Source organism: Zosterops lateralis (genome assembly GCF_965231275.1).
Source record: "Zosterops lateralis genome assembly, chromosome: 17".
In the NCBI taxonomy this organism is placed as follows: domain Eukaryota; kingdom Metazoa; phylum Chordata; class Aves; order Passeriformes; family Zosteropidae; genus Zosterops; species Zosterops lateralis.
In genome coordinates this window covers 12,852,734-12,877,970 of record NC_139777.1, presented here as the reverse complement: position 1 = coordinate 12,877,970, position 25,237 = coordinate 12,852,734, and the positions used below count along the sequence as shown (strand labels likewise).

General features: G+C 52.2%; 3 protein-coding genes and 1 long non-coding RNA gene across 4 annotated transcripts in view; 2 read left to right on the top strand and 2 right to left on the bottom strand.

Annotated features, from left to right (window-relative positions):
• TPCN1 (two pore segment channel 1) overlaps nt 1-15,149 on the bottom strand; it is a 42,887-nt gene extending 27,738 nt beyond the window's left edge. Inside the window, exon 1 of the mRNA XM_083874037.1 lies at nt 14,529-15,149. Within this exon, the coding sequence (XP_083730163.1) occupies nt 14,529-14,640 (112 nt within the window). The 5' untranslated portion in view covers nt 14,641-15,149. The remainder of the gene's footprint in view (nt 1-14,528) is intronic.
• The window catches only part of LOC310916337, a 190,844-nt gene that overhangs the window by 112,161 nt on the left and 53,446 nt on the right, over nt 1-25,237 (top strand). The window lies entirely within an intron of this gene.
• Nucleotides 16,367-19,755, bottom strand: RITA1 (RBPJ interacting and tubulin associated 1; the record flags this gene model as incomplete). Its single annotated transcript, XM_083874176.1, has 2 exons — nt 16,367-19,356; nt 19,535-19,755. The coding sequence occupies 2 exons, from the start codon at nt 19,753-19,755 to the stop codon at nt 18,822-18,824; spliced, it is 756 nt and encodes a 251-aa protein (XP_083730302.1). The 3' UTR covers nt 16,367-18,821.
• On the top strand, nt 19,838-25,208 carry DDX54 (DEAD-box helicase 54; the record flags this gene model as incomplete). Its single annotated transcript, XM_083874070.1, has 20 exons — nt 19,838-19,879; nt 20,266-20,401; nt 20,488-20,558; nt 20,635-20,820; nt 20,909-20,958; nt 21,067-21,108; nt 21,354-21,449; nt 21,559-21,680; nt 21,844-21,905; nt 22,032-22,163; nt 22,417-22,627; nt 22,895-23,029; nt 23,263-23,484; nt 23,574-23,647; nt 23,738-23,935; nt 24,087-24,232; nt 24,305-24,418; nt 24,507-24,611; nt 24,793-24,896; nt 24,985-25,208. 20 exons carry the CDS (start codon nt 19,838-19,840, stop codon nt 25,206-25,208), a joined length of 2,472 nt encoding a protein of 823 aa, XP_083730196.1.

Sequence of the window (25,237 nt, the reverse complement as noted above, 5' to 3'; positions counted from 1 at the left end):
GGAGCGGGGACGCGTGTGCTGCGCTCTGGTGTTTTGGCATTTAGCACGACTTGCTCACCAAGCGAGCGAGCACGATGAGCTAAACGGGAGAAGGAGTCAGAAGTGCTGAGCAGGCAGCATGGCAAGGAATCTCCAGCGCAAAAAAAAAAAAAAAAAAAAAAAAAAAAAAAAAAAAAAAAAAGGTATTTCAAAGTTCGCAGCGCAAGGGGCACGCCGAAAGGAAGCGAGGTCACAGATGGCAAAGCTTCCTTCCTTACACTTGTGTAACTTATCCCAGTCGTTCCCTGAAAAGAGACACAGGGAGGGAGGGGGGAAAAAGAAAAGAGGAAAAAAAAAAAGGCAAAAAGGAAAAGCAAAACCAGCTGGCTGCTTACACAAGGCATCCGGAACGAGACTGCCGGGACTCCAGCATTTCCATTCAGTGCAGCAGAGCATGCTCCTGTGTAAATAGTTTCCATATGTCATCATTACAATAAAAAACAAAAAAACAAGGAAGAAAGAGAAGGAGCATAAACTTTCCAGAGCCCAAACCTCTCCCCTCTGCAAAACAAATTCCCTGCTTACAGGAAGGAAAAACTCTCCACGGGCTGAGAGCAAACAAACTCCTCTCTCTTTCAGAGAGCCATGGGGGATCTCCAGGGCAGAGCTGAGAGGGGAATAAGGGACAGAAAACATCCACAGGAGGGTGGGATAAATCACCCTTCCCAGCCAGCTATTATATATCAAACTGAAGTCACTCTGGAATTCCATGGGGTTTGGTGTCTGCACTCCTTCAAATAAATATATTTTTTTAAATTCCAACGAAGTAGTAACCTCCTACAAATTCAAAAAGTTATAAACCAACCCTACAGGGCGGCTCTTCCATTTGCCTCAGAGCTCCCCCAGTCTGGCTCTCATTAGCCAGTTTGCCAGATGTTCTGCTTTCCAGATAGCACACACTATTTTATGGCCTTGCACTGAAACAGACTGAGATTCCCTAACTGGCTCATTGCCTGGCTCCAAATCTTCACTGGACTTACCAGGGCTTTCTCCTAAATGCCTGAGGATGCTTTGGATGCTAGTTTCCACCCTGCCCAGATATTGCTATTTTAGCAAGTACATCTATGATGACATGTGAAGGCAGAAGTGACATAAATCAGCAAAAAATACCCTTATTCTGTCATTCATACTGTTCACACATCACTTGTGGAGTCCATGTAAGATGCAATATGCAAGTGAGTTCCATGAGTGAGTAATATTTCTCTTGACGGGCAAAAAAATAAATGCGAAGGACACACAACTTGGGAGACAGGACACAGCTTCATTCACCTGGCCTTGCATAGTCCCAGATTCACCAAAAGAGGGAGGAGGAAGGAAGGCATCTCCTCCTGCATTTGGGAAAGGTCAAACTATCCAGGGCATAGGGTCTGGGCAGCTCCAGCCACCAGTGTGAGTTCAAGTGTTCAAGGCTGGATGGGGCTTGGAGCAACCTGTTCCAGTGGAATGTGTCTGTTCCTTCCAACCCAAAGCATTCTATGAATTTTACCATTCTACCATTCAGTTGGAGCCTTTTTTTTTTTTTTTTTTTCAGGCTTTTCATTCCTCAATGCCATAACCCCCTCTGTTTCTCACACTCTCCACCTTCACTGGATCTGTAATTCCCAAACTCATCCACAGAGCCCAAGTTTTTGGTTTAATACAAACATCAGCAGGCATCCCACAGCACTGAAGATGAGCCCATGGACGAAGGCAGATCCTAGCAGGATCAAAGGTTCTCTTGGTATTTCCTGGATCTCCTGAGCTCACATCGAAGACCTGTCCCAGTGCAGGATCCCTGTGCTGGCTGAGGTTTCTGGCTCTCAGTGACGCTGTTCCCTGAGGCTGTGGTGAGGATGGACAGGGAAAAGGAGAAGGACAGCACTCCAGAAGCACTCCTCTCTCCTAGAAAGCTCTCATCAGCTGCACCACAGGGAACACTCACTACAGAAGATGTAAATCCATATAAAACCATGGAAACAAGGTAGATGCCTATCCTTCCCCAACACAATCTGTGCAGGCATCTTCAGTCCCAAAGCCAAGATTTTAAGTCAAGTACTGGAGTCGTCCCAGCACCTGTGATGGAATTTTCTCTTCCAAGGGCTCACAAGCCATGCAGCTTCACCTCCAGAGGATTAATCTTCCCTCCCTACTCCAAAGAGGCTGATAAGGAACTGCCCCTTCCAAGCACTGAGGCACAAACACACATGCACTTGTCTCTTCAAGGCCAGGCTCACCTACCTGGGAGGAAAAAAAAAAGCTGGAAGCTGCCTGGAAAGCACAGCTGGTCTGGCACTTGGCCACACATCTCAGAGGTGAGGCAGACAGACAGGGAAATCACTGCCTTTGCTGCCTGATTGCCAGTTCAGCACCATGCCAACAGGAGCATCACCGGACTGGTCATTGTGGCCCAAAATGTCTTAATGCCTGTCCTGTCTCAGGAGACATTGTGGGAAGGAATAGAACAGCCACAGGGATGTCTAAACAATTGGCTGTCAGTTTGTTGCCCAGGAAAAAAGGGCATCTCCAACAGTGAGCAGTGCCAAGCCCTTCTGCTACAAGAGAAATAATCTACTTTGGAATATTTCAAGCCAGCGTAACTGAGTCATGCTCCTCCTTGGAGGCAACAGCACAGCAGAAACATATGCAGAGGCCTCAGGGCTCTTTGTCTTACTGTATTCTCACAGCACTCGCTGTGAAGCTCAACAAATAAAGTCACTTCAGCTTCCTATTTAACACGGGAAAGTTTTTTTTTTTTAAAGAACACGGATGTTGCTGCTTCCTGTCAGCGGTAAAAGGCAACCGTCCTCGCCCCGACTCAAGGATGAAGCGAGTTCCTCCAGCCCCAACACAAGCTCACATCATGCCTTCATCACCACAGGGAGCTGAATCCTCGTGAAGGAGGAGCAGATGTCCCTCAGCATGGTAAGTCACATTTTATATATCATTGCCTCTTCTCAGTCGTGCTGCCGGAGCTTCTTCCACGGAAGGCAGCTTATGCCCAGCGCTGTTTAATTAGGGGACCAGTGTATCCTCGCTAACATCTGCACTGCACACATGTAAAACCCCCAGTGCACCATGCCAGAAGAGCTGCAGCATGGTAGGAAATGGTTTAGTCCCAGCAGAAAGCCTGGCTCCATCCAGCTCCTGCTCTGAGCGAGGCAGAGCCAGTTAACCCTTTGCTCTGTAAACTCCAAAATAATTTCCATTTTTGCATTCTGCAGCATCAGTGCTATTAAGACAGATGGAAACTAGGCAAGAAGACAATTACTGTACAAAAAGTGAATATCACTTCAAAAAGTGAATGTCACGGGAGAAGAGCCACGATGATTCACTCGGATATTCACTTCCTGCGCCACCCTCTTGGAGACAGAGACATTTGTAAGGAAGAATTTTTTAAAAAATAAAATTAAATTAAAGACTTCCAGGAAAATAAGGATGAGGGTAATTTTACCCATCTACAGCAGCCAAGCTCAGTTGGTTGGAGATCCTCATCTGTGCAGTTCACTGCCTCGTCTCCCCAGGACACCTGCTCTCCTCTGATCTCATCCCTGAGTCACTCTGGCTTCTTTTTTTTGCCTCTTGAAATATTATGTGGGAAGTTTTGGCCAGGAACTGTTTGATCCTGGGACAACTTTCACTCCTGAATTCACAGCAGCAAGAGGCAGAGGGGCAGATCCCTCCTTTTTGGGATGTTTGGGATCCATAACTAGGTTAGCAAGACTTCAGCAGCTGAAGATGAAGTGACAGATGCAAACCACCCCCTTTGTAAGCCCTGTTCCACAAAGCTGCCTCCTGACAGATGTGGGATTCAATCCTCCTGCTTCTGAGAGTCCATGAAATATCACAGGGAGAGCTGGAACCAGGCATTCCTTCAGTATAAAACTGTGGATCACAGGAGTTGCTTCTTGTTAACAGAGCTGCAAAGCCAAATCCAAAGCACTTTTATTCAGTAGAAGTCCACAAAATGAAAGGTTACATTAGGAAGCTATAATTAAGAATCTCGCTCATGTCAAGCCAAATTGCTGCCAGTTTCATATCCTTTATTTCTTATCTTAACAAATGAACCACAACATCACAAAAAGGAGAAGCCAAAGCCACAACAGAAGGATCACCTACAACTCACATTATCCATCCTTTCAGCAGCCAATATGCTCCATAATCTCATCAGTGCGATCGTATCACGGCAACAAAGGCTTTACACACACTGAGATAAAATTATACCATAACTGGAATTAAATATCTGAGTCATTGAGGGGCTCCATGGAACAACTAATGAATGGGAATAACAATTGGAAACAGTTAAGGCTTTGCTGAACCGAACCAAAAAGGAAAAAGAGAAGAGACAACTCTGCCTAAGGCAGAGGGAGAGGCCAGACGTGAAATACACACACACATTTCTAATTCATAATTTTTGAGGAAGTAATGGAAAGAGACAATATCAAAGTTCCCTCAGCTATAGCATTTCTTTAACATATCCTGTTACATGAAGGAATTTCCTCTTTTTGTTCCAAAAAGGGAAACCAGCATCTCCTGCTTTTAACACATTAAAGATCTGCTTTGGCTTTGGTAACAACACAATGTCAGCAGTTTAAGAGCACGTTCCTCATTTCAATTCTCCAAAGCAGAGCTTTTGGATTTCCCTGATGCAGTTTGGAAAGATGTTTGATTAAGCTGCAATCTGGCCTTTTTAACGAGAGCAGTGTGCTGCCAGGACTGACTGCCAGCTCCAGCCGCCAGCAGCTCTCCAGGGAAGTCACAAAGTTAGCAGTGGGAAGCAGAGAGGAAGCTCTTCCCTTTGGGAGAAACCAGGATTAATTTGGGTAGCAAAGCCCCAGCATGGCCAAAGCAGCACTAGAATGAAGATGGCAGTAATAAGGTATGTGCCTTACTGACATTTTTTTTCCCTGAATAAAGAGGGATAGCAGGAAAACTACATCAATTTAAAAGTTAAATAACAAACTCTCAATATCTTACCATGACAGGCTGAGACCAATTAAAGTTATTTGCTGCGGTGCAGCAATGATAAGGAGGTAATTGTGTTTTGTCGTGTTAGAACACGATTCCTTTGAAATACAACACTGCCACATCTCCTCTGCCTTGTCCTTCAGACAGGAAAGAGAAGCTGCCAACTTCAGAGGAAGACACATGTAAAAGAGCAGGGAAAACCCCAGCCCCAAGTGCTGAGGAACTGTTCTCCATTAGGAGAAAAAGGCTTCTGCAGATGTGGTGGAAACCACTGCTGGCAGGAACTGAAGGTTGCACTTAATGGCTGGAGAGGAAGGAAGGAGTTCAACCACTAATGTGACATCTGCTGAACAGCTGGTTTTCCCTCAACTGGTCCTTACTTCCAGTCCTACAGCCCTCACACTGAACCACATCTTCATAAAACGGGGAGCTTTGACTTCAAAAGTCTTACACACACACAAAAAAATATCCTTTGAGCTACTGCTGTCTACCCATTGTTTTGCCTGGAAATCTTGGCTGGTTGGCCTGCAATCTCCTGCCTGGTGCAAAACACCTTATGGGGCTGAAAGACACTCTCATTGCAGTGTACAGACTGCCTCAGCTGCAGCCTTAAAAATCAAAAGTCATCTGCTGATTTTTAAATGCCAACCTTTAGAATCAGCTGTTTAATCTGTATTTACTGTGGGGATGGAAGGATAGGTCATACAATGACTGTGTCATCTGGCTTTTCAGCAAATGTAGAATACATTCAGTATTTCTTGAGCTTCCCTGTAGCACTACTGGAGTGTTAAACCCTGAACTCCTGACAGGCTGGACTCATTTAATGTCCTTTAGAGGACCTTTAACTCTTCAGGATTTTTCCTCCACCCCTATTTCTTCATTTGATATATATTTATCTACATATCTGTATCTCTTTTGTGTTAGCTAGCCCAGGCATGCTGGTACTGTGACTTTTTGCTGACTCTCCAATAGCTTCAAAGCTCCCATGAACATTTATGTTTTCTATGCATTTGTGTTGCCTCAAAGCATAGAAGATCTTGAATTAAGTCTTTTCCTTTGCCACCCCTAGAGATAAGGTCCTGCCACCAGGCTCGCAATTGAAAGGAAAGGGCTTTGACTTGGCCACTTCACCCCTCAAATGTCAAAATTTTCTTCAGTGCTCCCAGGATTGATCACTTACTCTTAATTCTACAGGCATTTCCTCATTTGGTTAATGAAGATGGGGAACACATTTGTGCACTCTAGTGAAATCCACTTGGCTTTTGTGCCATAAACTTTCTCAAATCTGCGGGGGATAGTGAAAACTCTCTCTCTCTGCAAAACAAAGTTGGAATAAAACACAGGCATTCCCCAGTGGCAATGCAGAAACACACAAGTTATGTGGAAACACAAGTGTAGCTGAGATATCTACCCCACATAATCAGGGGGTTTTACACGGCTATGCAGAGAGACACATCCTTCCCCCACACGAGCAGGCGAGAAAAAGCCTTTTGTTCCACACAGACATCACCAGATCATGATTGTAAAAGCAGCACTGGATGCTCCAAACTCCCATGGTATGATTCAAACCACAGCATCTCCTCTTGCCACACTCAGGGTCTGTCACCAAGCTCACCTTTGCTGCCTGTGGTTTTATGTTTGCTGAATTTTGTTTGCTAAACTTAGTGTAGTGGTTTGAGTGTATACTTTTGTATACTTTTTTTTTGTGAGATATGATTAGAAGAAGCAAAGTAGGCTTAAATTTAAAGATAAATAGATTTATTTATATGTACAAAAAAAGAGAAAAAATAAAATAAAAAAACCAAATGAAACTTCTAAATGCATATTTTCCTTTTATAAACTGTTGACTTTCTTGTGAACATAACTTGTGATTTTTAATTAGTTTTACTATGTAAACATAATTTTTCATTATTTTGGGAGAGGAGTCTCTCTAGAGTCTCATGGAGATATTCACTATAAAAAAAAACCAGGCTGGTGGCTCTTAATGTCACAAATTTGCAACTGCTTGGAGTTTTTGCAGATTGTGCAGCTTTACTTATTAATAGCTTTTCTTTTGGTTACTCATGGGCTTTTTAGCATATTTGGGGTACTGTTCAAGAACGGATTTTTAATATAAAACAAGGATTCTTTTCTTCTATGTCTAAAATTGTCTCTGTGTTAAAAGAACTGGGGACATAAGGCCCAGGTGAGTGAGGCACAGGTGCCCCAGCTCCCCGCGGAACCGCTCACCGTGAGCAGATGGCCCAAACCCCAACGCTGCTCCTGCAGCTCCCCGGATAGAAAAAAAAAGCAGCCATGTGAAAACCAGCCTTCCTCTCCACATGCAAAAAGCAATTATGTTAAAGACACAGACAGAGAGAGAGAGAGAGCCCTGCGAGGTCCAGATCAAAAGCCAGAGACATGGGAGGCAGGAGAAAAGACCGATCAAATTCGCCGCACTCTTCCCGGCTTAAGGATCAGAAATGGAGCGTTCTGGCTCATAAATTCTACTTCCAGCAAATTCAAGCCTAAATCCCCTGAAGGCAATAAGGAAAAGGCAATCAACAACAACTCTAACCACTTCACAGATGCTCCTGTTTAGTTTATACAGCACTTCTTACAGCACTGAAATGGGTAAAATGGGATTTCAACGCAGGGGGGCTGACGGCAGCAGGCAGGATTCCTCAGTGAAGATACCAAGGGCAAAGGAAGTTCTGAGAAGCATCATATTGGTTATGATGAGTGAACTCAGCGTGCTCAGCCTTTGCTCATTTTAATCTGCCAGTACGCAGGCTTGGCTGAACTGAACATCCTGCATCTACAGTGCCTTAAAAATCCACAGGAACCACGAAATGAGAGGGGAAACGAACAAACTGATGCGTTCCCTGGGAAGCCATGAAAAAACTAATCACTATTTGTTTCCAACTGTTGTTCCGCTTCTTGAGCCAAATGTTTCCAAGTCAGCTGTAGCGGCTGAGGAGTGACCGGTTCGAGCTGGAAAGTTGACAATTTAAAATTGCAGCTCCAACGCTTTTCAAACTCCTTAACATCTTTTATAATTCCAGGACCACCTGTTCAAAAAAGCCCTCTGATGACAAGACACATGCCTTTATCCCACATTTCCCAATGAAAGCAATCAGCTCAGGGAGGAAACACCTAAGGCTACCCTGTTCTGCTCTCACTCCAAAAAGGTGGGAGTTGTGCTGGAGAAGGGGCACACAAAGGGCAGGGGGTCCCTCCCTCCCTCACAGCATCATCACTCCCATCTTGGGGAAGGGAGTGTGGAGCTTCCAGACTCCTTGCCCCACTCTGCAGTATCCCCCTGGATTTACAGCAAGACTATCTCCATCCCCAGTGCTCCAGGAGATGACAAAGGAGAAAGAACCATTTGACTCCAGGATAATGGAACACTAACCCAAGTCTTCTCTACCTTATAGAGGCAGTTACCAGCTCAGATTTGAACAGCATGGGGCATTCAAGACAAAAATCACTGTGATTTTTTTTTTCCTTTCACTGCGTGAAAGAGTCAACAGTGCAGAGATTCTGTTTGACAGAGCATCCTACTGTGAGACACACAACGTGTGTATTGTGCAAACCAACCTCCTGCAGAGCTCAGAAAACAAGGGAGGCTTGGAAAAAATACCCACAATGACTGTAGCCCTCAATACCTCCTGGTACTTTACTGTGCTTGGGGTTCTTCCTCTACAGGCTCCACACTCACAGAGCCACGGTGAGAATGTCTCCACACAAATGCTTTGGAGTTTTGGACAACACAGGGCTCTTTCTCATGAAAGAAAGACACCAGCTCTACCCAAATATTTAAGCACAGCCCTGCCTTAAAACCTGAATCCTCAAGACAAGCAAGATTCCAGGGGGATGGTTCAGAGCAGAAAGATATTTTTCACTGTTTCTAACATCATAGTAAAAGATCCCCAACATCTTCTAAAAAGCAGCATTTCCCTCCTTCCTCTGAGCTTACAGAGCTCATCACCCAGGGAAACGAATTGTACTGAAGGAGAAAACAATAATCTCCTTATGTTTTGGGTGTTCGTTTCCCTTTCCAAGATTTTCACTCCTCACTCATCTCAGAAGCAGTTTTGCTTCGCTTTCCTTGCTTAAAACATTCATTTTAAGTCATCTAGGCCAGGAAAGGATTAGAGGAGCCCTGGCAGAAGTTGCAGAATGCAAGGCTGTTAGGTCAGAGAAATGAGACTTTCAGAGGCATAACCAACAATCCACCACAAAACCACCACTCATGCTTTGAAAAAAAAAAAAAAATCCCCTCTCTATAAATTTTAAGCAGGTGCACATTAAGAAAAATGAATCATGCACAGCGATGCAAAACAGCACCTCCTCATAACAAAGGAATGAAGCCTCCCTGTCCACTCCCACACCAGTTGTAATCAGCACTTTCCAGGTGAGATTGTGACCCACAGTGGCATTTACCTGACTTACCCTAGGTGCAAGGAGGAGCTGCTCCAGCAGCAGAACCAGCCTGCTTCCCAAAATGAGATCCCAGCCCTGTGCTCTGGCCATGTTTCACCTCTAAAGGCAGCAGCAGAAGCGCTGCTGCTGCTGGAACTAATTAAAGGCAAATTGGTAGAACTAGGGGCCATGGTGTGAGAAAATATCCTGCATAGCATCCAAGAAAGCCACCAGATAATCCAAAAGGCTGTTTAAGAGCCTGGCTGTCAGAAATCTTGGAATCTGCCAGGTCCAATGCAAGCAGTTGCCTGTTCCCTCATCCCCTTCATTCCTTCACCTTAATTAGCTACAGCATTTCATACCCAGTGCCTCAGTCCAAACAGCCACCCCTGAAACCCTTCCTTCCACACAAGGATCAAAACCTACAGATCCTGAAGGATTTATTAAACCCACCAGGTGGCTGACATTTGAAATGCCTCTTTCAAATGCCTCTTTCAAATGCCTCTTTTCCTCCAAAGGTAGCAAGACCAGAATGCCCTCACAGCAGTTCAAGAAGCACAGGTCCCAAAAGTTTGTGTGCTTGCAGCATTTTCCCAAAGGTCACAGGTTTATTCTCTGCTTCCTCAGCCCTTTAGTAGTTGTTCTACACCTGGAAATCTCACCCATGGCAGGATGGTGGAACAGGATGAGTTTTCAGGCCTCTCCAACCCAAACCATTCCAGGATTCTCTGAGATGATTCCATAACCAGATGGGCTGAAGCTGTGGACAGATTTAACTCGCTCACTGCCAATACAAACGAGTTCTGGAACCACATCCAGCTCAGAAGAGATTTCTGTCACATCAGGTTTGGCTACCAAACACATCAAAATCCAGGTAATTCCCATGCCTTAAAAAGAACATTACTGCCCCAAATCCCAGGTGTCTACCTGGGGCTTAGTAAACGATTTTTTTTGTTGTTGTTTTTAAGAAAAGACAAGTTTGTTGTCTACAACATCCATTAATGCTGTAATTAGACTCTGTGCTCAGAACCACCACCTGAGCCTCCACCAGCCAGTTACAAAAGGAACAGCTTTGTTGAAAGCCCCTCCCCACATTCCATCAGGGAACTGTCCCAATGCAGGGGCAGAGGGCCCCTTCCAGCCCTGTGGGAAGCCCAGCACATCCCACACCCTCCCCTACAGGCACAGCCAACAGGCCCTGGGCTTTCCTCACCCACATTCCTCACCAAACACGCCTGGGGCAGCCACTCCAACCTCCACCAACAGAGAAATCTCCTTTTCTTCCCACACCTTGGGCCACCTGCTCATTCCCAGCAGTGACAGGCATATATTCACCTTCCCAAATAATTCACCTTCCCAAAAGGCCAGGCTGGCTCTGGCTTTCCTGACAATTCACTTCTCAGGCAGCAGAAAGTGAGATTGCAAAGGCACCTCACTCAAAGTTGTAACTTCCCATTTCCCAACAATCCTTCTAGAAAACATCACTCTTGGCTGTTGCAGTTGTTCCCCCACCTCCCCAATAATTACTTTTTACCTCAATAGCAGATGCAGTTGCTTTCTTGTAAAAAACCCTGAGTTGAAAGATGACTTCTTTCCCCCTGCCATCCCCCATTGTGTGGGGAATCAGACAATATCCCATTGTTCTGTGTACAACACTCCCAGCTGTACTTTCTGCTCTGAACACACTGAAACTCTACTTGAGGCTGCAGCAATTTCCATGCAGGAGGCAAAGGAGAATCTTGTATCTGATCTAATACAGGATAAATCAATGTGCACTCATTTATTGTTTATGGCTCCCATCAGCTCAAGGAGAGACACTGTCCTAGAGTTTCAAGGCTATCCACGCTGCCTTTGTAGATGGAAAACAGACAATGCACTTAGGAGGTATTTTGAGAGCTCTGTTCAAATATTTCCCAGGAGTTCAGGAGGGATGGGAAATCACTAAACCCCGGCAGGTTCTCATCACTCTGAGGACAGGATTTTGGGAAAGGCCACAGCCAGGTTCGCATCTCCCTTCTTGCCTTCTTTAGAAATTCAGTTTCCTATTAGTCATTGCCCTCAGGCAGGGGCTGGGGAGCTTAATTGGAGTTCGAATGGAGATGCTCAGATAAGATGTGCTGGGGAAGGGCAATATCACATTCATTACTCTGGACCCAGGTGATGCAAGAGCTTCTCCCTGTCTCCTTCAGCTGCTGGAGCTGCAAAGAAAAATCTCCCGGCCTCTACACGGGGCAGTCAGAAAACCACCAGCACCACAGGGACCACATTTTTCTGGATGTGGTCTGAATTCCTGTCAACTTTGCGGGATTCTGACCCTTTGTGGTGGCTGCAGATGGGAGCTCCCTGGAAACCCTGTATCCCAGCACAAGCCAAGCAAGGCAGAGTTTAATATTCCTCCCCATGCAAGTATTTTCTCTCATTAAATGCTTAAGAGCTGGAGGATTTGGGAGATTAATTTTTGCAGCTGGACATTTTCTTTAAGAATGCAATTTTCCAGACAATTTTCTCTTTTAGCCGTCTTTTATTCTAACCCCAAGACACCCACTTACCCAGGAGAGGACTTCCTGCAAGGTTTGGAAAGGAATTCACTCCTGCACTTCAGCCCTTTCTTTTTACATCTGCTACAGGCTAGCTTTCAGAAAAACCTGTTTCTACTCATTTCAGCCCAGAAGCTTTTCTCCAGTTCCAGGCAATCAACACCAAGAATCCACAACTACAAATTCATTTATCCAAAGACCTGACTGGAACAAAGCCAGACCATGGACAGGGTTGTGGGGGGTTTTTTTTTGTTTGTTTGTTTGTTTGTTTGTTTTTTAATTTAGAAGCACAAGAAGTTCCTTAAAAATCACAAGAGCTGATACACTGACCCACACAGGCACACAGCACTCAGTGACATGGCTGTGACAGGCTAGAGAATGGACTAAAATGTAGAGTTTGTGCACACAGGAACACAAAGCAAGAGTCAGATTTAATTATTAGCAACCTCAAACCTGTGATTGAACAAGGGGCAGCTACAGCCACTCTGTCCTTCCCCAGGTGTCACCTGGAAGAGGATGGTGGGTCCCTCACTGCAAACAGTCCCAGCCTGTTTAGGAGACACACCTCCAGTAAAAGTTTTGTGTTTAACCTGTCATTGAATCCCTTGGAGTTGATGATGGCTAAGCACAGTAATGAGGGAGGTGTTCCTCCAAATTCTGGCTGAATATTCAATTGTGAGAGTTTAGCCAAGGGAAGACAAAGCCAGAAGGAAAGAGCCTCCTGACTTTCCCTGTCCCCATGTCCTCATCATCACCCTGGCAGTCTCTCTCTCTCTCCCCTGACAAGGACTTCTCACACACTTTTTCCCTGGAAAAGAAAAGCTTCTGCCTGAAAACGTGACACCACACAGTTCTGTTAATGCCATTTCAGTCCTCAGCAGCCAAGGGCAGGCAGAGCAGAGGGGACACATTTGAGTCCCCACAGCCTCCACGAGACACAACTTTGCTGCATTTCACAGCAGATTTTCTGTGCAGGCAAAGAGCAAAAGCTGGACTACACGTGCTGGTCTTTAAACAAGCTTACTTTTGCCAGGGCTGGTGTCAGTGTGCTCACTCCCTGATTTAAGCTTCCCACTTCCCAGAGATAAACGTGCCTTTCAAGTTGTTGATGCCAGCCTTCCCCTCCTAATCCTTCATCCCACCCTGACTTCAGAAGGCTCTGTATCATTCCCTATCGCTTCCATGGCATAAGCTTTATATTTCTGCAGCAAATCCATCTTTAACAGTGATTAAAACACACAAATAAGAGACATTTCATTCGAAGGATCCCAGGAAATGAGTTCTCAAAACCACACAGCGACCCTGTAAGAAGCACAAAATTGGTCCCTAAAGAACTTCCCTGTATTTCAATGTGGAGAATTTTATTTATTAATACATTCATTCTCATGCCTGTGCTTTAACACAGTCATGCTGGCTCCAAGCAATTGTTAAGCCTCACACAACTTCTTCTTTGAGGGGATGGGAGGCGGGGGAAAGAAAGAGGGAAGAGTGATTAAAATTAGTCACAAGGAATCCTATAAATACACCCGTGGATGGAGGAAGAAATCTCTCTTCTATTGAACTTAAAAATAGAGGGCTAAACTTTAAAAGACAAACAGATGGGATGAAGCAAGGATAAAACAGAGCTTAGAGAAAGTCAACTGGGCAATTTAGTCAGGGATCTGTATTTTGGGGTGGCAGAGGAGGAGGAGGAGGGAGGAAGAATGTTGATTATCCAAAATTAATTCTTGAGTTGGGAAGTCAAGAAAGAGAAAATTAAGGGAACCCATCTTATTGCAAGAAGAATCAAATCTCAGGGGCAGTATGGCACAGAGGTATAATGTGGAAAAAAGAGATGCCTGGCTAGGAAATGATGCATTTGTTCCAAATGTTCAGCCTGTGGCAGCAAGGGCTGGAACAGGATCACAAGACCTGTGTGTGTGCACCTGCAACTGGAAGTCAGGAGGATGTGATGGACAAAACTGCACAGATACATCCAGCGAGGTGCAACACCCACCAGAAACTCTCTGAACACGCTCAGACACATGTGCTGGCCACATCCAACCTGCTGAGGGCTTTAAAGGAGAAAAGGAAAGCTTCTGAGGGATGGTGGCTGTTGTTTTCCCCCTCCCAGTGTTCACAGGCTGGCTATGCCCCACCAAACAGCCAGGGACAACATGAATATATTGTCTAAAAGAACTCCGGGTCCTTTGATAAGAACACAATAAAGACGTGGAAGGGATTTATCAACACTTCCCTTCTTGGGAAAAAAAAAATCAGGATGTAAACTAGGAACAGACAAAACAAGCCTCACAAAGCACAGATGTTTGTGGTGCTGGAAAATGCCACATGAGGGAACTGCAGTGGGACAGTGCCAGGGGAAGGAGACACTCTGGGACAACGTGCAGGAAAGGGCTTAAGGTCATGGGGGAACTACAAAATTGTGTGTTGGAAACAGCACTGGCAGGGCCTGCCCGGCCCCGCGGGGTCACTCGGGGCAGTGAGCAACAAGCAGCACATGCAGCAACTTCCCGACCTGCTTTTACCGGGCAGCCCCAGGACTGTGAGAGCCCCGGGAAGAGCAGGCAGCCCAACGAGACAAACACAACGACAAAGGGCTCTTACTTTCGTTCGGCAGCTCCTCCCGGTCCAGCTCGTCCAGAGGGGCTGAGGCGCTGCTCCCGCTGTCGTCCAGGGTGAGAATCAGGGGAACATCATCGTCCATGCTCACCGCCATCCCGGCCCTCCCGCGGCTCCCGCAGCTCTAAACGGCGCTGTCTGTGCAGTTCCAGGCGGGACACGCTGGTGTCAGAAGCTGTTCCCGGCCAGCCCTCGGCCGGGGCTGCCTGCCGGGCATAGGGACACCGCACTGCGCGCTCCCATCTCCGGACACCACAGCTCCCGACAGGACCCAGCCGCTCGCTCCCCCAAAGCAGCGCAGGACACTGGACTCGACGGATCTGTGCCGAAGCTCCGCTCACAGCGCCAGGCCGGGGCTGCCTATCCCGCAGCACAGCGGGGACGCAGCAGGAACCGATCCTCGGCAAACTCCTGAGGCCGCGGCACCGGCCGTGAGGCAGCCGGGGCCGGCATGGCGCTAAGTGTCCCGGTCACACATGGCTCTGCACCGCAGCCGGGGAAGAGAAGGCGGGAGCGCCGGGGGCCGCCCGGAGACCGCGCACATCAAGTTCCGGAGGGTTGTTGTTGGGTTTTTTTTTTAACTGCGCGATGCCACAAGGTCACGGGTTTCTCTAAAAGGTGATGGAAAAGGAAAATGAAGCAGGCCCGGGACTGCGCCGCGGGGACAGTTCACAGCCGCTGTCCCGGTCCAGCAAGAGGGACACCGGCACGGCGCTGTCACCGCGCTGGGGAGGCCTGGCCCGGCGCCCTCCCCGCGCCCTCCTCCCAGCCCTGGGTGAACCTGCTCCTCACCAGCCCCCCGTGCCCGTGTGTCCCCGGGACTCCCCGGACCCTCCAAACCCTCCCGGGACCGCCCGGCCCGGCCCGGCCCGGCCCGGCCCGGGACCCCCCGCGCCCCCCGGCCCGTCCCGGCTCCTCCGAACCGGCGCCCGCAGCGACGCGGCTCCTCCGCGCCCCGCCCCCTTTCTCCCATTGGCTGCTACAGCGCTGGTCACGCCCAAAAGGGCGGGGCCTCCTCACTCCCGCCAATCCGCGCGCCGCGCCTGCCTCCACCCCTGCCAGAGGCTCGGCGTTATTCCCACCTCCCCTCCCCACGCACTCCGCCTCGCCAGTGGATAGAAGCGCTGTCCCTCAAGACATACGGGGGCGCTGATTGGTCCGAGCTGGAGGGGGAGGGCTCTGGGAGAGAGAGAAGCGCGAGCTGCCATTGGCTGAGCCGAAGCCACGCCCCCGGGTCAGGGAGGAAAGGCGCGGTCACCGAGCAACGGCGGAACGCGGGCGGGATCGGCTCGGGGACTCTGAGGGGACCAGGCCCGGCACCCCCAGCCGCTCCCCGCCTGGGACACCCGCCTTTCCCCGCTCCGCATGGAGACAACGTCCCTGTTCGCAGGCCGCGCTGGCGGCAGGAATGAGTCGAGCCCCGAGCGCAGTAGGTGCTGTGAGGGGTACCCAGGAGCACTGGCCCTCAAAAGGTCCTGCAGGAGACGAAGCCTGTCAAGGTCGGGCTGCTGCCTCTGTCAAGTTATCACCCGGCTCCTGCCAGCTACGCTGGTTTGTGGAGTGTGCCCGCTCCATCCCAATGCTCTGCTGACTGCAGTGGAAAACAGCCCTGCAGCACACAACTTTAATGCCCAAGTAAGCAACAAGTCAAAGAGTCAGGGTGGAGTCAAAGGTGGAGAGAGATTTATCGGTGCTGAGCGGGCAGAAAAATGAGGGCAGCAGCAGGGAGGATCCTCAGCTTGATTGAGGCATCTGTATCAACAACCCTGGCTGAGCTGAGCGCCAGTGACACCGGACAGGCTGGATCTGGAGGTAGGAAACAACTGAACATTTCCCCCACGTCATTTTATTCAGATTTAATGAGGGTTTTTTTTCCATGTGAGCACCAGTTCCAGCAGGTTTTGCTCTCATGCTGGGCTGCACAGCTCTGGCAGAACAAGAGGACAGGGCAACATTAAAGCACCAATGCGAGGGAGAATCATGGAACAAAATGCAAACAACCCATTTGTACTTAACCAACATTGTTCTCATGTGTAAATAGCAAGGAAGTGCCAGTTCTGACCTCCTGGAAGCCCTTGGTGACAACCTGGGCCAGTGTGGGACAGGAAAGTGTGGCTGATGACATGAGCTCTAGTTTCCTCCACTGATTCCTTGGACCCTGAGCACAGCAGTGCGGGTAAAGTGGCCAATCCTGGCCACACAAGCCACTGTCAGCTTGATTTTCAGATAAAAATCTCTCTTATTTTAAGAGACTTCCTCTTTCAAGGACTCCAGCTCTCCGAAATCGCACTGGTTCAGTTCTGTGCTGCTGCAATTCCAGGGCAGTTCCCTCAGTTTGCTGACAACTCCCCTGGCTGGATCTGACTCACCCAGCTGCTGCTGGGGAACAGCGTTCCTGCTCCTGTGTTAATCCTCAACCCTCTTGTCTCCATCTAGTGTCCAAATCACATCTGGATTCTCTCCCAGCCCAGGGAGACCTGGAGCCTTCACAGCTTGCAGGTGACTGTGCCCACGTCCCAAACACAGCTGATCAGGCTCAGACTGACACCAGCATTCCCAACCCCTCCTCTGAGAAGGCCACAATTGTTTTGTGTCCCTCCAGTTTTACCCCAGGTGGAGAAGAGCTGCTGGATTGCCTCTGTGGGAAGCAAAAGGAGAGATCCAAGAGCTTGGAGCTAATCACAAGGATCCTCACTCACCTTCTCAGGTTATAATAATGTCAGGTTATTCTTGCTTCCTATCAGGGCAAGAAATGAGCAGAAATTCCCCTCAGCACAGGCTCCTGGCTGGCTCAAGCTCCATGTGCTGGAGTGGGTCAAGGCCTGATCCTGCTGCTGCTCAAGGTGCAATAAAATCATTTCTGGGGGCAGAATGATGCTCTGAACCTGGCTTGATGTGTCCTTGGGTAGTTTTGAGTGTTTCCCTCAGCATGGGAGTTATCAAACTCCCAGTAACCTCAGCAGCTCCTCACTGCAGCCTCCCTCCCCAGTGAGCAGTGACTGCAAACCCCAAGTCACTCACCCCATGTCCTTTATCCACCTCCGTACAGACAGAGCTGCTTGTTCCCACCTCAGCAAAGGAAGTGGAGGAGTTTTGGAGGTGCACAGATCAGACAGCAGCATCCCACAAATCCCAGATTTGTCTCAGAGCACTTATTTGGTTACACCATGGCACTGCTGTGAGCACCAGCCACACAATTATGGATCTACTCAGCACCTCCTCATCACCACGAGCTGCCAAAATTCCCACTCAGATCCTTCTCTGTCACAAACCCCATCCATCCTTTTGCCAGCAGGATGCAGGACAATGCTTTCCTCACCTTTGTGCTCCTCCTCCCTTGTCCTGCTTTGTTAGAGGAGTCCACAAGGCGTTGGTGACACAAAGCAAGGACAGCAGGGAGACACCAAGGCATACCCATGCATACAGGCAGAGGGAATGGAGCTCATTTCCTGGAGAAGGGAACCTTTTGGGGGGGTCTCAGAGCAGCCTCTCAATACCTGCAAAGAGGAGGTGGCCATGAGGGTTGGGCCAAGGTTTGTGCTCAGGTGCAGAATGAGAGAACAGACACAAAATCAAACTAGAAAGGCTATGACTGGATAAAGGGAGAATTTTCACCCTGAGGGCAGTGGAGCAGTGGGAAGAAGGCCAGAGGGGCTGTTGCAGCCTCTATTCTTAGGGGTTTCCACCACCTGACTGGACCTGCCTTGAGCAGGTCAGACTAGGGATATCCTGCATTCCCACAGGCACGAGCACAGGTGGGATGGAGCAGGACTCCTCTCACCACACATGGTCAGCAAAGGTCCCTGTCAGGAGCCTCAGACCTCAACTGCCCCAGCTGGGACCCCACCCCAGCAGCACCCCCTGTGCTGGGAGCTCCATGGAGCTCACACCTTTCTGTGCCCACGGAGCTACACTGTCCATGTACCTGTGCCTGGACAGGCCCTGGACTGCACTTTGGGTACTCCAGTCTCCTGCTGCTCCAACCTCCCAGCTGGATTTCCCAGACAGCAGGAACCTCCTCTGACAACCACTGGACATCACAGGAAGCAGCTGTTCCCACCAAGGCTATCCCACTGTGGTGTTGTGGGGTTGTGCCCTGAATGAGAGATCATTGCTCCCAGCACTGTGGTCACCTTTGGCTCCTGGCTTGTTTTCTGGCATGGAAGAGCCCCATCCTTCCTTTCCAGCCACAGAAAAGCCCATGGTCTTCACGGGCTTGGTCACAGGGAGGCCTCAGGTAGACTAAGGCTGTGTGTACATCCAGAGGGACATTTGGCATCACTTCCAGGGAGGTCTGGCTTTGCAGCCACCTGCTGCCTTGGCACTCTTGAGCACAGGAGATCCAGACATGCTGTTGGACCGACCCCTCACCAGAGGGCCCTGGGGGTCAGCAGGGGTTGTTGGAAGGCTCTGGTTCTTCCACTTTTCTGTGCCGAGGTTGGAGGACAGGTGAATCCTGTCTGGAGGGGTGCCCAGCCGGCTGGCAGACTGGGAACGTCCTCTGCCAGGAGCACCCCAGCCTTTGGAGCAAGCATCGCTCCTGGGATGCCTCCAGGCACACAACTTCTCCTCGTGGCCGGGCTCAGATGTGGCCGGAGGCGCAGTAGCCGGAGGGTGGACGGCTCGCAGGGGAGTCTCCCTGCAGTGCGGGGAAAGGCCAGGGTGGTTTCGGGGGGCAGGTGGGGGGCTCCAGAGCAGCGAATGGAGCTTGGCTACATCTTCTTTCCTCATCCGCGGAGCTGCCCAGGCAGGACCCTGAGGCTTGGCACCAAACAGGGACTCGTCACAGAAACTCGGAGCGTGGCCTCGGGACCTTGGAGGGCGACAAGCGGAGAAACGCGTGTTGGTTACAGTGGAAAATCAGAGGGGGAGCGACCGAGAGCCGGCGGGGCAGTCGAAGGGCTCGTAGGGCACCCGGGGACACCGACGCGGAGCGAGCCCCGAACCCTGGGACAGCGGAGATCCGAGGAGCTCCCCGAGCCACCGCTCACCTGCCCTGACTCCCGGGCCGGGAGCTGCCGGCTGCGGGAGCCGCCGGGGCCGCCCAAGGCGGCGGGAAGGCGGGCGGCGGCGGGCGGGCCCCCGCGGGGCGGCCGAACAGCGACTCATCCACGAAGGACGGCCGCACCCGGCGGCGGCCCCGGGGGCCCCGCGGCGGGCGAACGGCGGCGGCAGCGGAACCATGGTCTGTGACCGGCCCCGCAGCCCGCATGGCCGAGCCCCGGGGCGGGCACGGGCCGGGCCGGCCCCTTCCGTCCCCGCCCCCGCCACGTGGTTCCGCCGCCGGTACCGACATGGCGCCGCTGCGCGCCCGCCGCCAGCCCCGCGCACCGCCGGTACGGGGACGGGAGAGGACGGGACGGGACGGGACGGGACGGAACGGGGTGGGAGTGGGACGGGAGCGCGCCTGAGCGAGGCGTATCCCTGCACCCCGTGCCGCCGTGCCCGGTACTGGGGCCCCGGTCTCCATGTGCCGGTGTCCACAGTACCGGTATCCTTAGTGCCAGCGCCCCCAGCGCCCGTATTCCTGGTACGCGTGTTCCCACTACCTGTATCCCAGTGCCAGTGTCCCCAGTACCAATATCTTAGTACCAGTGTCCCAGTGCCAATGTCCCCAGTATCCACAGTCACCAGCACTGGTGCCCCTGCCTGCCATGCCAGCAGTGCAGAGCTGCAGTGACCCTGACCCCCATCACCACAGCCATGTCCCTGCTGTCCCCAGGTCCCTGCGACCCCACTGCCCGCCTTCCCTACCACGGCCGAGGAGGACGATGGCGCCGATGCTGAGCTGGACACTCAGGCCATGGTGCGGGCCCAGAATCAGAAGAAGAAGAAATCCGGAGGCTTCCAGTCCATGGGTGCGTGTGAGGCAGGGGACAACTGTCCCTGGGATAAGGACGGTCCCCTCCTGCCCGTGCTGCCTCACTTTTCCCTGTTCCCCTAGGCCTCAGCTACCCTGTCTTCAAGGGTATCATGAAGAAGGGCTACAAGGTGCCCACGCCCATCCAGAGGAAGGTGAGCATGGGGAGCGGTGGGTTTCTGTCCCAGGGGGTGGCAGTGGGACAGTGACAGTGACGGTGGTGTCCCACAGACCATCCCCGCCATCCTGCGTGGGCGGGATGTGGTGGCCATGGCACGGACGGGCAGCGGGAAGACGGCCTGTTTCCTCATCCCCATGTTCGAGCGGCTCAAGGCGCCCAGCCAGGCCGGGGCACGCGCCCTCATCCTCTCGCCCACCCGGGAGCTGGCCCTGCAGACCCTGAAGTTCACCAAGGAGGTAGAGGGGACGTGGGGGTGAGTGGGAACAATGGGGGCCATGGGCTTGGGTTTACATCCCGCCAATGTGTTTCTTCTTCACCCTGCAGCTGGGCAAGTTCACTGGCTTGAAGACAGCCCTGATCCTGGGAGGAGACAAGTAAGCTGTCCCTATGTCCCCTTCAATCCCTGCTTCCATGAGCCTCCCCAAAACCTGGTGAGAGGCTGAGCTGCCCGGTGCCACCCCAGTCTCTCCCCTCTCTCACAGGATGGAGGACCAGTTTGCTGCCCTGCACGAGAACCCTGACATGTGAGTGAGGCACAGGGAGGGGACCCAGTGGGGAAATGGTCACCCCAGCCATCTGGGGACATCACTGGTGTTTAGAGCTGGTGTGCCTGATGGACATTCCAGGTGTTCCCTTGGAGCAACTTCCTGTGGGATAACAGGGTCTCTATTGTGTCATCTTTGGGTTAGATTTGGGACCCGCTCCCAGGATGGTGTGGGGACACTGTCTCCCCCTCGGCCTGGTCCTGTCACCACCTCTGTCTCCACAGAATCATAGCTACCCCCGGGCGCCTGGTGCACGTGGCAGTGGAGATGAAGCTGAAGCTGCACACCGTGGAGTACGTGGTGTTCGATGAGGCCGACAGGTCAGCAGGGCACAGGGGCGTCCCCAGGGCTAGCAGTGTCCCCAGACAGTGAGAGGCCCAGGGAGTGGCAGGGAGGGACCTGCCACGTCCCATATCCCATCCCCTGCAGGCTCTTTGAGATGGGCTTTGCTGAGCAGCTCCAGGAGATCATTGCCCGGCTCCCAGACTGCCACCAGACCGTGCTGTTCTCCGCCACGCTGCCCAAGCTGCTCGTCGAGTTTGCCCGGGCTGGTGAGGAGCTGGGGGCAGGTGGCACTGGGGAAAGGGACAGGGCAGTGTCCCGCAGCCAGGCTGAGCCTGGCACTGGGAAAGCCAAGCTGGATTAATGCTGAGCCAAGTGGGTGTCCTCAGCAGCACATCCCATATGTGACTCATGTCCTGTGTGTCACCACAGGCCTCACTGAGCCGATGCTGATCCGCCTGGATGTGGAGTCCAAGCTGAGTGAGCAGCTCAAGGTGAGATGAGCTGGGGAAGTTCGAGACGGGCTTTGTGCCCCCTGCCCCCTGCAAGCCACCTGCTCCCAAGGAGGGGACTAGGGTGGCAGTGATGGCACAGGGCTGAGCGCTGCCCTCATGCTGCAGCTGGCATTCTTCCACGTGCGTGGGGACGACAAACCAGCTGTGCTGCTCCACCTGCTCCGCAGCGTGGTGAAGCCCCAGGACCAGACAGTTGTCTTCGTGGCCACCAAGCACCACACGGAGTATCTGAGGGAGGTAAGTGGCATTTGGGGGTGCCCGTGTAGGGTCTGCAGCTGTGGCAGGCCCCTGCTGGAATCTCTCCCTCTGTTCACTGGGTTGAAGGAGAAATCCCAGAATATGTAAACGTGGAGGAGCTGCATCCATTCACCCCCCAGGGAGAGGAGGAAGCACAGTGGAATTTGGAGGTCCAGGTGGCCACTCTGGAGTCTCTGTCCCCTGTCTCTCTGCTGAGAGAACGTCCATCGAAGCTCTTTTCCCCCTTTCCCAGCTACTGACAGCGCAGGGCATCCGCTGCACCCACATCTACAGCTCTCTGGACCAGACTGCCCGCAAGATCAACATTGCCAAGTTCTCCCAGGGCAAGTGCCCAGTGCTGCTGGTCACCGATGTGGCTGCCCGGGGGCTGGACATCCCCATGCTGGACAATGTCATCAACTTCAGCTTCCCCGCCAAGGGCAAGCTGTTCCTGCATCGTGTCGGTGGGTGCCAGTGGGTGTGTTGTGATATTGAGGGACAGATTGGGGACAAAACAGTGTCCCTGATGTCCCAGCTGGACAGTTAGGGCTCTTGGGAGCAGGACTGGTACCTTGCCTGTAGGGCTTCCCCTTGCCCCTTCCCCAGCCATCCCCTGTCCATTGCCAGCCATGCCCCCATGGTAAATATCATGTGTGGAGACTGCCAGGGACACCAGGGAGTCCCTGGGCTGGCTCAGTATGGTTTCCCCATTCTCCTCTTGCCCTTGGCAGGCCGTGTGGCTCGAGCTGGCCGGAGTGGCACTGCCTACTCTCTGGTGGCTCCTGATGAGATGCCCTACGTGTTCGACCTCCACCTCTTCCTGGGCCGCCCGCTCGTCCTCGCCGGAGCCCAGGAGATGCCTGCTGGTGAGGGGTGGCTGTGTGGCCACTGAGGTGTTATCCTTGGCCACTGATGGAGTTTGTGGTCTTGTGGTGGGCCCTCACACAGTGGGGTAATGGGGAAAATTTGGTGGTGTGGGCTGTGATACACCCTGGGTGTGGGGGATTAAGCAGTGCCAAGCTCCTTGGAGCTGTCAGCTGTGCTCTGATAAATCTAGGGTGGATGCTGGGGAGATGACAGGGTGTCCCCTGGGCTGCAGATGCTGGCGGGGTCCTGGGCCGTGTCCCCCAGAGCCTGGTGGATGATGAGGAATGCCTGCTGCTGACGGACCACGAGGGCTCTCTGGAGCTGAGCAGCCTCCGCCGCGTGGCAGACAACGCCCACAAGCAGTACCTGCGCTCCCGGCCTGGCCCCTCGCCAGAGTCCATCAAGAGGGCCAAGGACCTGGATGTGTCCCAGCTGGGCATGCACCCCCTCTTCAGTGAGTGCTGAGGGGATGCCCAGGGAGGGGACCCTGTTGCCCTCCCCAGGAAACTGATCTGAGCCCCTCTCCTTGCCTGCCTTCCCCAGGAGCTCGTTTTGAAGACACCGAGCTGCAGAGGCTGAAGTTGGTAGATAGCATCAAAACCTACAAGTCCAAGGCAGTGAGTTGAGACTTGGGATGGGATTGGGATGGGATTGGGATGGGATGCCCATGTGGCTCACTAGGAATCGTGCTCCTGCCCTGGGGACAGACCATCTTTGAAATCAATGCCACATCCCGGACACCAGCCAGCACCGTGATGCGATCGAAGCGGCACCACGACCGTGCCCTGATTGAGAAGTTCCAGCGTGGGCAGCAGGAGAAGCGGGCAGCAGCACTTAAAGGGCAGGCGGTGTCCCTGGCCCCTCCCGAGCCCCAGGATGGGGAAGGAGAGCAGGAAGACCTCCAGGTAATGGAGTCATGGATGGGGTCAACTGCTGCAGAGCTGCATTGGCCTGCTGCTGGCAGCACCAGGGTCCCCAGATTGTGCTAGGGCTTGGGGGCTGGTGTAGAGACTTGGGGGGACATGGCTCCCAAATTCCTCCACTGTCCCCATCCAGGATGTGTTCTCCAATGTGGGGGGCCAGAAGCGAAAACGGGGCCGAGGAGGAGAAGATGGTCCCAGGAAAAAGCCACAGCAGCCGGCACAGCAGGATGAGGACTTCTACATCCCATATCGGCCCAAGGACTTTGAGAGTGAGCGGGGGTAAGTCTGGGGGGGCTCCTGCTGCTGTCCCATCCCATCCCAGGGGGCTGCTCTGATCACCCCCTTTTGCAGGCTGAGTGTGGGCGGCGACGGCAGCGCCTTCGAGCAGCAGGCGGCCGGGGCCGTGCTGGATCTCATGGGCGACGAGAACCACAACCTCAACAAGAGCAAGCAGCTGCTCAAGTGGTGAGTGTTGGGTTTGCCAATGGGCTGGAGGGAGAATCGGGGCTGGGGGTGGCACTGCTTGGTCCCACCACCCTTCTGTCTCTCGCAGGGACCGCAAGAAGAAGCGGTTTGTGGGGCAGACGGGCCAGCAGGACAAGAAGAAGGTGCGGACGGAGAGCGGGCGCTACATCAGCAGCTCCTACAAGAACAACCTGTATCCTGCCATGGGCACTGCTGCCTGCCTGGGCTAGGAGCTGTGGGAGCAAGGCTGGACCCACATGTTGGGTCACCATCCCCTGCCAGGGCAGCAGCCAGGGGAGGGAGCACAGTCAGACAACCTCAGCACAGGGTCAAATGAGGAGTCACCACATGGTTCCTTAACCTGCCCATCCCAGCTATGAGAAGTGGAAGCAGAAGTACAAGGTCGACGAGCGGGATGAGGATGAGGAAGGGCCACGCAGTAGAGAACAGTTCAGAGGGAAGCACAGGCGTGGGCAGGGTGAGTACCTGAAACAGGCAGCAGAGCCCTGCCTTGCTCCCCTCAGGCTGACTGTCCCCTGCCCTGACACAGCCGTGTCTCCGTGCAGGGCCCACGCAGCCCCCGGCGCAGGGCAGGGTGCGCTCAGAGCTGAAGAACAAGCAGCAGATCCTGAAGCAGCGCAAGAAGGCGGCCAAGCAGCGCTTCCTGCAGAGCGGGGGCCTGAAGCGCCTCAAGGCCCGCAACCGGCAGCGGGTGCAGGAGCTGCGGCAAATGGCCTTCGGGCGCCGGGCGGGCACAGCCAAGAAGGGCAAGCTGAGGAAGAGGATGTAGGGGACACGTCCCCTGGGCTGGGGGTTGGG